Genomic DNA, 13,261 nt, shown 5'->3' with positions numbered 1-13,261 from the left:
GAAGGGTAAGCTGGGACTAAGTGAGAGAGTAGCACTGACATATATGCACTACCAAATGTAAAGTAGATCGAAGCAGCAGCATCGCACAGGGAGATCAGCTCAGTGCTTTGTGACCACCTAGAGGGGTGGGATAGGGAGGGTGGGAGGGAGATGCAAGAGGGAGGGGATATGGGGATATATGTATACATATAACTGATTCACTTTGTTATACAGCAGAAACTAACACAATATTGTAAAGCAATTATACTCCAATAAAGATGTTATATATATATACACACACACACACACACATACACACACACATCCCTTCCAAGGAAAGAATGAGAGGAAAAAAGATGGATGGAAAGGAGGAAAGGAAGAAAAAGACCACAGGCCACTCAGATGAATTCATAGGTTAAGTTTTATCAAGCCTTTAAGGAACAAAATCCTTATCTGATACAAATTCTTCCACAAAATAGAGAAAGAAATGCTTCTCAACTCATTTTATGACGCTAAAAGAAACCTGATATCAAAACCAGACAAGGACAATATGTGAAGAAATAATAGTCCAATCTCACTTATGAGTATAGCTGGAAAAAATCTTAAATAAAACACTAGCAAACAAAATCCAGTAATGCATATTATTAAAAAACAAATTTAAAAAGACATGTCCAAGTAGGTTTTATTTCAAAAATGGAAGGTAGTGTAATGTTAGAAATCTATTATGGCATTTACCACGTTAACAGATTAAAAGAGGAAACTCATATGACCTTTTCAACAGATACAGAAAGGCAGCTGAAAAATATTCAATACCCATTCGTATTCTGAATTGTTTCTTGAAATAAAAATAGGAAGGATGTTACGTATCTTCTTCTCCTTCCCCAAGAAGCTCATTTGAATCGACTGCATCAAGGGGGGTTCCTTGCCCTCTTGCCATTGTCTCTTCCTGGTACAAGAGACTGGAGGGTAGGAGAAGACTTGAGGTCAGCTTATTTACTTCTCTAGTTCCCTCCTTATCAGTTCAAGTCTTCTCATAAAGTTACCCTCCCAGAGTTCCAACAACCACTCCCTCTCCTTGCCGATTAGGCCCAGGGATGGTATGGCATTATCTCTTGCAGGTGGCCTTAAACTCTGACTACAGTTCTTTTATTAAACTGACAGAGTGCACCATTTGTTCCTTGACAGAATCTTGACTCACAAAGAAAGCAATTTCCTTAACCTGGGGAGAAGTACCTCTCAAAAACTTAGATTGAAAGTCATACTTTAAAGGGGAAATGTTAGAAGCACTTCTACTAAATGAGAGGAAGATGCCCCCACCATTGCTTCAATTAAGCACTGAACTAAAGTCCCTGACTGCAAGGGATGCATGCGGGTTTGATCCCTGGTCGGGAAACTAAGATCCCACATGCCTCGCGGTGCGGGCAAAAAACAAAAAGATTTCAGCAAGATTACTATATATAAGAACACTATACAAATATCTATTTCATTCTTGTGTATTAGCAATCATTGGAAAACTTAATTCAAAAAAATACTATTTACAATAGAAACAAAAAATAAGGTACCTAGAATAAATCCAACAAATTATGTGCAAGACTTTTGCAGAGTAAATATAAAATACTTTCCTCAAAAAAGAAGCAGTGTTAGCAGTTAAAAGCATATTCTAGAGATAAGACTGCCTATGTTCAAATCCAGGGGCCATCATTAACTGTTTGAATGATCTTGGTCAAATTATTTAAACTAATTTTGCCTTAGTAAAAAATGAGGATAAAAATAGTACCTAACTCACAGGTTGTTGTTAAATGAGCTAATGGTGGTAAAGCATTATAGCAGTACTTGTTTTTTGTTTTGGTTTGCATCGTTTTTTTACTTGCACTAAATTTAAGAGCTATAGTTATAAAATTCTTAGAAGAAAATATAAGCATAAACCTTCATGACCTTAAATATGACACAAAGTCTATGCTTCGAAGGACACTAACGAGAAAGTGAAAAGACAACCCAAAGAACAGGAGAAAATATTTACAAATCACGTATCTGATACAGGATTTGTATCTAAAACATGGAAAAAAGGTAAAGACAACCCAATGAAAAAATGAGCAAAAGATCTAACTAGACATTACTCCAGAGAAGAAACACACATGGCCAATAAGTACATGAAAAGATGTTCAACATCATTAGCCATTAGGGAAATGAAAATCAAAACAAACCACAGTAAGATTAACACTTCACACTCACTTGACTGCCCATTAAAAAAAAAATAATAATAACTAACATGTGTTGGTGAGGATATGGAGTAACTGGAACCCTCATACATTAGTGGTGAAAATGTAAAATAGTGCAGCCACTTTGGGAAACACTTCTGACAGTTCCTCAAGTAGTGAAGTGTAGAATTATTGTATGACCCAGCAATTCCACTCCTGGGTATATATCTAAAATAACTGGGGGGCTTCCCTGGTGGCGCAGTGGTTGAGAGTCTGCCTGCCAATGCAGGGGACATGGGTTCGAGCCCTGGTCTGGGAAGATCCCACATGCCACGGAGCAACTGGGCCCGTGAGCCACAAATACTGAGCTCTGTGCGTCTGGAGCCTGTGCTCCGCAGCAAGAGCGGCCGCGACAGTGAGAGGCCCGCGCACCGCGATGAAGAGTAGCCCCCACTTGCCACAACTAGAGAAAGCCCTCGCACAGAAATGAAGACCCAACACAGCCAAAAATAAATAAATGAATAAATAAATTTATAAAAAAAAAAAAAAAAAAACTGGAAACAGGTACTCGAACAAATACTTATACATAAATGTTCATAAAAGCACTATCTACAAAAGCCAAAAGATGGAAACAATCCAAATGTTCTTCAATGGGTGAATGGATAAACAAAATGTGGTATCTAAGTATAATGGAGTATTACTCAGCCATAAAAAGGAACAGAGTACTAATGCATACCACAAACCTTAAAAACATGCTCAACAAAAGAGGCTAGACACAAAAAGTCACATATTGTGAAACTCTAATTATACGAAATACCCTGAATAGTTAAGTCCATAGAAAGCAGATTGGTGGTTGGCAGGGATTGGGGGGAGGGAGGAATAGGGCATCATGGCTTAATGGGTACAGGGTTTTCTTTCATGTGATAAAAATGTTCTGTAACTAGACAGAAGTGGCAGTTGCAAAACACTGTGAATGTTCTGAAAAATACTCCTAGCACACCACTGTAAAGCAATTATACTCCAATAAAGATGGTAAATAAATAAATAAGTTTTAAAAAAAGTACTCCTAGTAATATGGTTAATTAGATGTTAAGTGCCCCCCTTCACCCTTACCCTACTTTGGAGTTGCACAGTACACATTAGCACATTCAAGGCTCTAAGAAATCCTGTAGTAAAAAAACACCTATTTAAACTCAGCACTTCTGAGAAATACAGTCTCTCAGCTAAGCGTTTTTCAAAATGTAGGTCACAATCCATCAATTGAAATCAATTTAGTAGATCAAATCTTTAAAAAATGAAGTAGAATAGAAAATACCAGAATGCATAGGTAAAGATAAGCATTGTATTTCTTGAAGCTTTTGTTTCAGTCACATACACAGTACACTAAGACATGCTGTCAAATGTATTTTTTACTGAGTCATCACCAGAAGGCTATGACAAACACTTTGAATACAACAAAACAAATCTTACCTCACTTACCATATTATAGAATTCCAGCTCTCTTGGACCCCTTGGAGGTGGCTGCAACTGTTTCAAAACTGTGCCATCTGGATGTTGCAGTATACCTACAGAACAAGTCACATATTTTAAAATGGTTTAAATAATAGCGTATCTTGCATCGTAGATTTTTTCCTAAAGTTACAGATAAACCACTTTGATAAATTTAAGGGATTCCTTACACTTATTTCAGAAATTTTAACATTTCAGTGCTTGTTATATGCAAAGCACCAGAACACAAATTCTAAACAGCTTGGTTTTATTGTCTCCAACCACTGTTTCCCTTGTAGCCCCCTCAGACTTTCTAATAAATAGAACACATGTAAATTTTTACAGAAATTCTTCAGTGATAGACTTTCCAGGAGATGTTAATTTATAGTTAAATAAGAAGCAAGTTAAAAGCAGTAGCATAAATTGATCCCACTTTTATTAAGCAAACAAAAAAATGTTAACAATGGTTCTACATGAATTTCCTACTTTGTAATTTTTTTGCTTCTCTCATCTGTTATAAGAAAGCAACTAAAATTTTTTCCTGATTCAGATGCACTGTGTACAGCTATACAGATAGCATGAGGGCACCTAGGCAATGGGAAAAGGAGGGGCTGAAATCAGGGGCCAAGCCTGGAGCAGGAAGAGGTACCTTTTTATAATATGTCCACTCAAAAGGAAAAACTTTTTCTAAAGTCATCACATATATATACTAGCACTGCCCCTGTCACTACGCCATGAAGATTCATTCCCAAGTTTATATGTTAAAATCTTAAATTTTCATATATTGAGATTTCATAAAATCACACTAGTTAGAACACAACATAGCTCAAATAAATCTATTTACAATTTTGGTAAAATACGCCACTTAAGTTTCTATTTCTTTTGGCAATGCCAGGAATTTTTAATCATGACAAAAATGCAGAGTTTAGTCAACAGAAGCAGAAAGTACCAACTTAAGAGAAACAGTAATCAAGTTTATTTGTTTTAAGTCCTAGTTACAGACTAGAAGGAAGGTAAACATTAATTCATATGGATAAGATTGGTTGGTAGAGGTTTTTGGGACTTCAAGGAGCAGTCTAATAGAGCTAAAAGTTACTAAAGAGAAATTCTATTCCCAAAGGCTGGGATGTAGAACAAGAAAGGTCTTCACTCCCATGGAAATAGACATTTTCAATAGGCTAATGAAGAATGGTAGATGTAAAAACTCCTTGATGAACTGAACTGTGGTTGTGCGGGGCCGGAATGGAGCATTCATAAGTGAGAAGAGAACCATGAAGCTTCCCTATCTTGGGGCAGACACCTCATCTAGAGACAGGTAAACCTGCCATTAGACAAATATTTTAGCAGGCAAGCAGAAATCAGCCAGACTGTAGACAACAGTGGGGGGTAGCAGGATGGATTAGAGACAATAGTCCTAACACAAAAATAGATTGCTTGGTCCAGCAATTCTCCCACACTACTCACTCTGCAAAACACCCACTCCAAGTTTTCAGAGAAAGCAGACATGGAGTAGAAGATAGTAATACCAGGCATTCTCCCAGTGAATGAATTCCAGGATCTAAAAGTAAACCAATAGTACCTTATACTGCAGCCAAATACCTCACAGCCAAAAGACAGTCATGATAAGAAAGGAAGCATCTTGGAAGGCTGAACCAATACCAGGTGAACTGAATCTAAGACTGCAGCCCACACCAGCTCAATTAAATTCAAGGGGGAATATGATTTATCAGCCCCTCACCCTAAACAGAAGAAAGGGCTTATACTCTATGTGGAGCAAAACAAAACAAAACAAAACAAAAAATAGCACACTTCAGGGGACTTCGGTGGTCCAGTGGTAAAGAATCCGCCTTCCAATGCAGGGGATGCGGGTTCGATCCCTGGTCGGGGAACTAAGATCCCACATGCTGTGTGGCAACTAAGCCCTCGAGCCACAACTACAGAGCCCCCGTGCTCTGGAGCCCGCGTGCCACAACCAGAGAGAGAAAACCCGCACGCCACAACTAGAAAGAAGCCCACCTGCCACAGCCAAAAATAAAGATAAATAATAATAACCTTTAAAAAATAATAATAAATAAATAAATATTCCAAAATGAGTAAATATACTGATGTCTGGGGAGACAGAGTTCTCTGTGAGAAAAAAGGGAGATATGAATACAGAACAGGGAGAGGTAAAGAACACTGTGATATTAAATTTTAATTACAGATATGAATATGAACTCTTTTTTTTTTTTTTTTTTTTTTTGCAGTACGCGGGCCTCTCACTGTTATGGCCTCTCCCATTGTGGAGCACAGGCTCCGGACGCGCACGCTCAGCGGCCATGGTTCACAGGCCCAGCCGCTCCGCGGCATGTGGGATCTTCCCGGACTGGGTCACGAACCCGTGTCCCCTGCATCAGCAGGTGGACTCTCAACCACTGTGCCACCAGGGAAGCCCTGAACTCTAATTTTTAAGAATATGAAATTATTTATTTCTTAATCTAGTCTGCTGAAAGGACAAACAGCAACCACACTAAAGGAGCAAAGAATACACCTGTTGCCCAGATCTTGGTTTTTAAATACCATTTACCCCCAAAGGAACTAGGTTCTTGAAGAAAATAGTGGTTCATTCTAGGCCTGGGACAGGGCAAGTACAAGATGAACATGGGACATCTTTTTATGCCACAACATGAGAAAATGCTTTAAAAGAAAATATGGAAATGTTAAAAAGGCACAGGAGGGACTTTCCTGGTGATTCAGTCGATAAGACAGCCAAAATAAATAAATATTAAAAAAAAAAAAAAGGCACAGGAGCCAGCTTGAAGAAGCTCCCACTGCCGAAATCTGGGACAACTGAGCATAAAATAAGTAGCAACGATAATGGATTAAGACCCATTCACTGAAGTTTGAAAAATCCATTACTCCATCCTACTAATTAAAGAAAGAGAGACAGAGGAGGGAAATCTATATTCCTTATAGAAGAATGCCAAAAAAAACCCAAAAAACAAAATAGCGACTTCCCTGGCAGCCCAGTGGTTAAGACTCTGCACTTCCAATGCAGGGGGCACAGGTTTGATCCCTGTCCTGGAACTAAGATCCTGCCTGCCATGCTGTGCGGCCAAAAAAACAAAAAAAGAAGAATGACAACTAACATGTAGCAGGAATAAGAGAGTTAGAACATTACCATTTTCCAACTAACAGTAATTAGTGAGTTGGTCAAATATCATCAATGGGTGCTTACAACATTTGATGAAAACTTTGACAAGAAACGTGATATTTTAAGTCTAAAAATATTCCTCTCAAATTATTTACTTACAATAGGAAAAATAAAACTTCACGGTGGAAAAATCTGGCAATAACATTTAATCAGGTGATCAGTTATTGGGCTGGCCAAAAGATTCGTTCGGTTTTTTCTGTAAGCTGACTCTAGTAGCGCTTAGTTGTCTTTAACTTCATTCGAAACAATTTTGTTAGATTATATTGTGACAGCTGTCATATCAGCATGGATTAAAAAAAAACTTATCAAAATTGGTGAATTTTTGTGTAGCCGTTTTAATATTGAAGATGGAAGAAAAAAAGCAACATTTTTGGCATATTATGCTTTACTATTCCAAGAAAGGTAAAAACGCAACTGAAATGCAAAAAAAGATTTGTGCAGTGTATGGAGAAGGTTCTGTCACTGATCAAACGTGCCAAAAGTGGTTTACAAAGTTTCATGATGGCGATTTCTCGCTGGACAATGCTCCACGGTCGGGTAGACCAGTTGAAATTGATGGTGATTAATCAAATCGAGACATTAATTGAGAACAATCGACGTTATACCACGTGGTAGATAGACGACATACTCAAAATATACAAATCAAGGGTTGAAAATCATTTGCGCCAGCTTGGTTATGTTAATCGCTTTGATGTTTGGATTCCACATAAATTAAGCGAAAAAAACCTTCTTTCCACATGTGATTCTCTACTTAAACATAACGAAAACGTTCTGCTTTTAAAACAAATTGTTACGGGTGATGAAACATGGATACTGTACAATAATGTGTAACTAAAGAGACTGTGGGGCAAGCAAAATGAAGCACCACCAACCACACCAAAGGCTGGTCTTCATCCAAAGAAGGTGATGTTGTGTATATGGTGGGATTGGAAGGGAGTCCTCTATTATGAGCTCCTTCCGGAAAACCAAACGATTAATCACAAGAAGTACTGCTCCCAATTAGACCAACTGAAAGCAGCACTCGATGAAAAGCATCTGGAATTAGTCAACAGAAAACACATAATCTTCCATCAGGATAATGCAAAACCGCATGTTTCTTTGATGACCAGGCAAAAACTGTTACAGCTTGGCTGGGAAGTTCTGATTCATCCACCGTATTCACCAGACATTGCATCTTTGGATTTCCATTTATTTCGTTCTTTACAAAATTCTCTTAATAGGAAAAATTTCAATTCCCTGGAAGGCTGTAAAAGGCACCTGGAACAGTTCTTTGCTCAAAAAGATAAAAAGTCTTGGGAAGATGGAATTATGAAGCCTGAAAAATGGCGGAAGGTTATTAGAAGAATATGGTGAATACAATGCTCAATGAAGTTCTTGGTGAAAATGAAAAATGTGTCTTTTATTTTTCCTTAAAAACCAAAGGAACTTTTTGGCCATCCCAATATATCACCAGCAATGCAACTGACATCCTGTGCTTTATGATATGATGCTTCAAGAAAACAACATAATTCATAAGTATTCTTACCAAAAATACATTCATCTGATTCTAAGCGTGAGGAAATAATTAGACAAACTTAAAGAATATTCTAAAAAGCCATATGCCTATACTCTTCAAATATTTCATAGTTATGAAACATAAAGAAAAATTTAAAAACTGCTCCATATGACAGGCAACTAAAGGCTCATAACAACTAAATGTAATGTACATAGCCTTAGAAGGGGAAAAACTGTTATAAAGAATATCAGGGGGAAATTGCTATAAAGAATACTATAGGAATAATGGCAAAAGCCAAATGGAAATATTCTGGAATTGATAATTTTACCATGGTTAGGTAAGAAAATATTCTTATTTTTAGAAGATACACAATTATTTAGAGGAAAGGGGTCATGATGCCTGCAATTTTTTTAAAATGGTTCTGCAAAATCATTACCATATGCAGAGAGTAATAAAGCAAATGTGGCAAAACATTAATAATAGGTAAATCTAGATGAATGGTAATATATTCATTCATTCATTCAGTTCATTGTACTATACTTGCAACTTTTCTAAGTTTGAAATGTTCCCACACACACAAATTCTTTAAAAAGGAAGGATGATTTACAGTAGCATCAAATACCTAGGGAAAATCTAGTGTAAGACCTTTACACTGAAAACTATGTCTAAGAGAATTAAAGAAGGCCTAAATAAATGGAGAGATAGACGATATTCAAATACTGGAAGACTCAGGATTATAAAGAAATCAAATCTCATCAAAGCAATCTATAGATTCAAAGCAGACACAAAATCTTATCAGGTTTCTTGGGGAAAATGACTAGTTGATTTAAAATCTATACAGAAATGCAAAGGGCCAGAAATAGTCAAGATAATCTTGAAAAAGAAAGTGGGATGTTTATTCTACCATACATCAAGACTTATTATACAGCAGCTTAAGTTAAGACAATGAAGTATTATTGCTAGGATAAACAAATCAGTGAAACAAAAGTCCAAAAGGAAATTCAAGAAATTGAAATAACTGGGGTATATGCACAATACAGTACAAATGAGCTGTAAAAAAACAATGAGGAAGCACTCTATGAACTGATAATACTGATTTCTAGGAGATATTGTTAAGTTTAAAAAGCAACGTCCAAAACAGTATATACAGCATATCACTTTTTGTGTCAGAAAGAAGGGAAAATGAGAAAACTTACAGAGATCTGCTTATTTCTGCAACAAGAAACTCAGAAAGAATAAATCAGAAAACAATGAAATTGGTTAACTACAAGGGATGCTGAGAAATGGGATGGAGTGATAAGGAATAGAGTGACACTTCTGATATACCTTTTTGTAAAGTTCTGACTTTTGGAAGCATAGTAATTTTACAACCATTCAAAAATATTGATATATCACTGAAGGAAGGGAACTGAATTTAAACAGAAACAAATGAATCCAACTGTATTTCGAATGAATAATATTACCATTGAGAAGAGGGGGGGTAAAAATAACCACACACACACAAAAAATTCTAATCCAAATAACTTTTGAAGAGTTTCCAACTACATACCTTCAGTAAAAGGGAATCTCATCTTGCACTCTTTATTCTAGGTTTGTTTTCTAGAGTAGTATGGGTATAGAAATCCTGAAGATTATAGGAGTAAGGAAAAAAAAATTAATATTGCTGGGAGCCAGGTTCTCACTGAGGCAAACAGGAAACAAATTTAGAATCAGGAAAAGGAAAAAAACTCTGTGGAGTTGGAATGAAACTGGAAGTATCAGTATGTACTTATGATTTCTAAAATATTTATACATACTTTTTAGTTACGTGTATTGAAAAGACCTGGAAGCAATGACACCCTAGTGGCAATGAGCAAACCTGCACCCAGATCTTGGTTTCTAAATACCATTTCCCACTAAAAATGAACGAGCGCTCCTTAGAGAAAATGGCTGGTTCCAGAGCTGGGAAGGGAAGGCACGAGATAAGGCAAAAATAACTTGTGACAGAAAAGAAGGAGGTGCTCCCAATTGGCCAAATCTAGGACAATTTGGACAACAAAATAAACAAGTTCTATAATGGGTTATGACACTTTATAAAATAAGAATCCACGACTCCAAAGTGATCATAAAAAAGAACACGTGGGCTTCCCTGGTGGAGCAGTGGTTGAGAGTCCGCCTGCCGATGCAGGTGACACGGTTTCGTGCCCCGGTCCGGGAAGATCCCACATGTCGTGGAGCAGCTGGGCCCGTGAGCCATGGCCGCTGAGCCTGCGCGTCCGGAGCCTGTGCTCCACAACGAGAGAGGCCACAACAGTGAGAGGCCTGCGTACCAAAAAAAAAAAAAAAAAAAAAAAGAACACATATGCATAGTAGTAATGGAGGGCTATCTCTTTTTTTTTCCTTTTCTTACAAAGTCAACTATACTTCAATAAATAAAATATTGACTATATTCCCTGTGTTGTACATTACATCCTTGTAACTTATTTTATACCTCATAGTTTGTACCTCTTAATCCCCTTCACCTATTTTGCTCCTCCCACTGCCCCTTCCCTCTAGTAACCATTAGTTTGTTCTCTGTATCTGTGAGTGGAAGGCTTTTTTTTTTTCTTCCTATCTGAGGGCTATTTCTTACAACAGAATGCTGACTGTTAAAATAGAGGGAGTGGTAGAATTGGAAAAATCACAATTTTTCAACTATCAGAGTAAAGGCTGCTTCAGGCAAGAATCATCAATAGATGTCTAATCTAGGGGTAAAATATGAGGACCCCAATATCTGCATGATCTTAAAGCATCTCTCCATAGACAGCCTATTATTGCAAGGTGGAAAATATTAACTATGTACTAGAGAAGCCAGACCACACTTGGACCAGATGATCAAGTTAATATCACTAATAATGGGCAGATAGGCATTGTGGACTTTAGACGTGATACCCTAAGAAGGACAGACTTTTATAATGTTCCAGCCAGAAATGTATCACCTGAATCTAATCATAAGAACCCATCAGAAGTCCAAATTAAACAATATTTTATAAAATAACTAGCCTGCAGTCTTCAAAATTGATAATATCATAAAAAAAAAGAAAGGCTGAGAAACTTACAAATTAAAGAATTCCAAGAGACATGACAACTAAATGCAACAAATGGTCCTGGACTAGTTCCTATGCCAAAAAAAACAAATACGATAAAAGACATTATTGGAAGAGTTGACAAAAGCAGAATATGGACTACAGATTAAAGCATTGTATCATGGTTAAACTTTGCATATTTGATAAATGTGCTGTGGTTACAGAAATACACACTAAAGTACATTCTTAGGAGATACTCACTGAGGTATTACTTGTGTAAAGGGGCATGATATATACAACTTACTCTCAAATAGTTCAGAAAAAGACAAATTTTGTATCGATATATAGAGAGAGCTAACTTCAAGGAACAAGTTAACTAACAATTTAATGGGGAAAAAGGCACGCAACTGACACATCATTAACCCCTAATTTTGAAAAAGAGAAAAGGAGTAGGTAAAGATCAAAGTAGTGGGAAATGTTCTTGGGGAAATAACATACATTCAATCTCATCCATTTTCAGAAATCCTTGTTTGAGTGGTTTTCTACAAGCACAATACACGGTGGGAAAAAAAGTGCTCTGAAGCAAGACCCTTGGTTTCCAGATTCTACACACAGTAGCTTTGTGACTTTAGGCTTGTCACTTAACCAGCCTTGGCTTCAGTTACCTCGCCTAAAAATGTCAGTATTATCTTACCAGCCTAAACCGGAATCATCTTACCAGCACAAACCAAATTGTCAGGTCTAAGATCTGCATTACTCACATACGCCTCCATCTGATTCTCCAAGTAATCATGGCCTAGGAACCAGTGTAAGCTAGGTGAATTCCAGTTTCTAAACCGAACTTTTACATCACCAACAGAATAAAAAGGCCCTGGATTGTGCTTTAAACGCCGTGACTCAAAACATGTACTACACAGGCCATGACACAATCTTATAAAGATGATCAAGAATAACTGATTGTCTTATCTGTGTACCACCCTAATACAATAGTAGGGTGTATTTCCTACCGTGAATCCGAGTTTCAGCATTCCTGAAACCACGCCTCCCGGAGAAATCCAGGAGACATCAGAAAAACCTCTCAAGGGGGCGCGGAGAGAGATCCCGGATAAACCAGGACAAGCTTCCAAAACCAAAACCAAAACCCAAACAAACAAACATTCTAAAACAAAAAACAAAAAACACTTGTTTCGTCCCCTCCAGCTATGCAGCTGCACCCAAAAGAGAAGCACTAGATTAGCATCATATGCATTTCATTCCTTTTCTTTTGCAATACTAGCTGCCCGCCTATAATAAACAGACCTTGTGCTCAGGGGAGAATTTACTTCCCCGTCCAGTAAAAATGAAGTTCCTTATTTTCACTAACAACGAAAGCCGTCTTCAATCAATACCCACCCTCCCTGGGGAGACCAGACACTCCTCTCCCCGCCACCTCCTGCTGCCCGCCTGACGCCCCACACCCCAGAAATCGTCCCACTTTTCGAGCCCCTGCTGCACGGGTCGCGAGGCTCTGGGGGAAAGCGGAAGAGACCGGGGGTGCGGCGTACACACCCGGAGGGGCGTCCGGCACGGCCAGCGAGCCCCAGGCTACCTCGGCCGGCCCGGGGCTCGCGAAGGCGGAAGGGGTGCGGTGAGCTCCGCGCCACCCCCACTTACCCACTTTGTCTTTCCCGTACATGTGCCCGGCCACCTGATGCGAGAGGGGCACGCAGCCGTTGAGGAAGCGGAGCCTGCCACCCGCCGGCTTCAGGGTGCCCTCGCGGGAGGTCTCGCCCGCCGGTGGGGTCCGCATTTCTGGGGGGCCGGGCGCCTCAAGCCGGAGAGGGGATGGCGGCTCCGTTGCCATAACGGAGAGCTGAAGCGGCAG

At 38.5% G+C, this 13,261-nt stretch overlaps 1 protein-coding gene across 1 annotated transcript in view; it reads right to left on the bottom strand.

Annotated features, from left to right (window-relative positions):
- Positions 1 to 13,240, bottom strand: part of IPMK (inositol polyphosphate multikinase) — a gene marked incomplete at its 5' end in the record, with an annotated part of 37,871 nt that extends 24,631 nt beyond the window's left edge. Inside the window, 2 exons of the mRNA XM_082673628.1 lie at positions 3,657 to 3,742; positions 13,051 to 13,240. Coding sequence (XP_082529754.1) covers positions 3,657 to 3,742; positions 13,051 to 13,240 — 276 coding nt within the window. The remainder of the gene's footprint in view (positions 1 to 3,656; positions 3,743 to 13,050) is intronic.
- Between the last annotated feature and the right edge of the window lie 21 nt (positions 13,241 to 13,261).

This window comes from Grampus griseus (assembly GCF_964374135.1).
Source record: "Grampus griseus genome assembly, chromosome: 16".
In the NCBI taxonomy this organism is placed as follows: Eukaryota; Metazoa; Chordata; class Mammalia; order Artiodactyla; family Delphinidae; genus Grampus; species Grampus griseus.
This window is presented reverse-complemented; position numbering and strand designations above follow the sequence as displayed.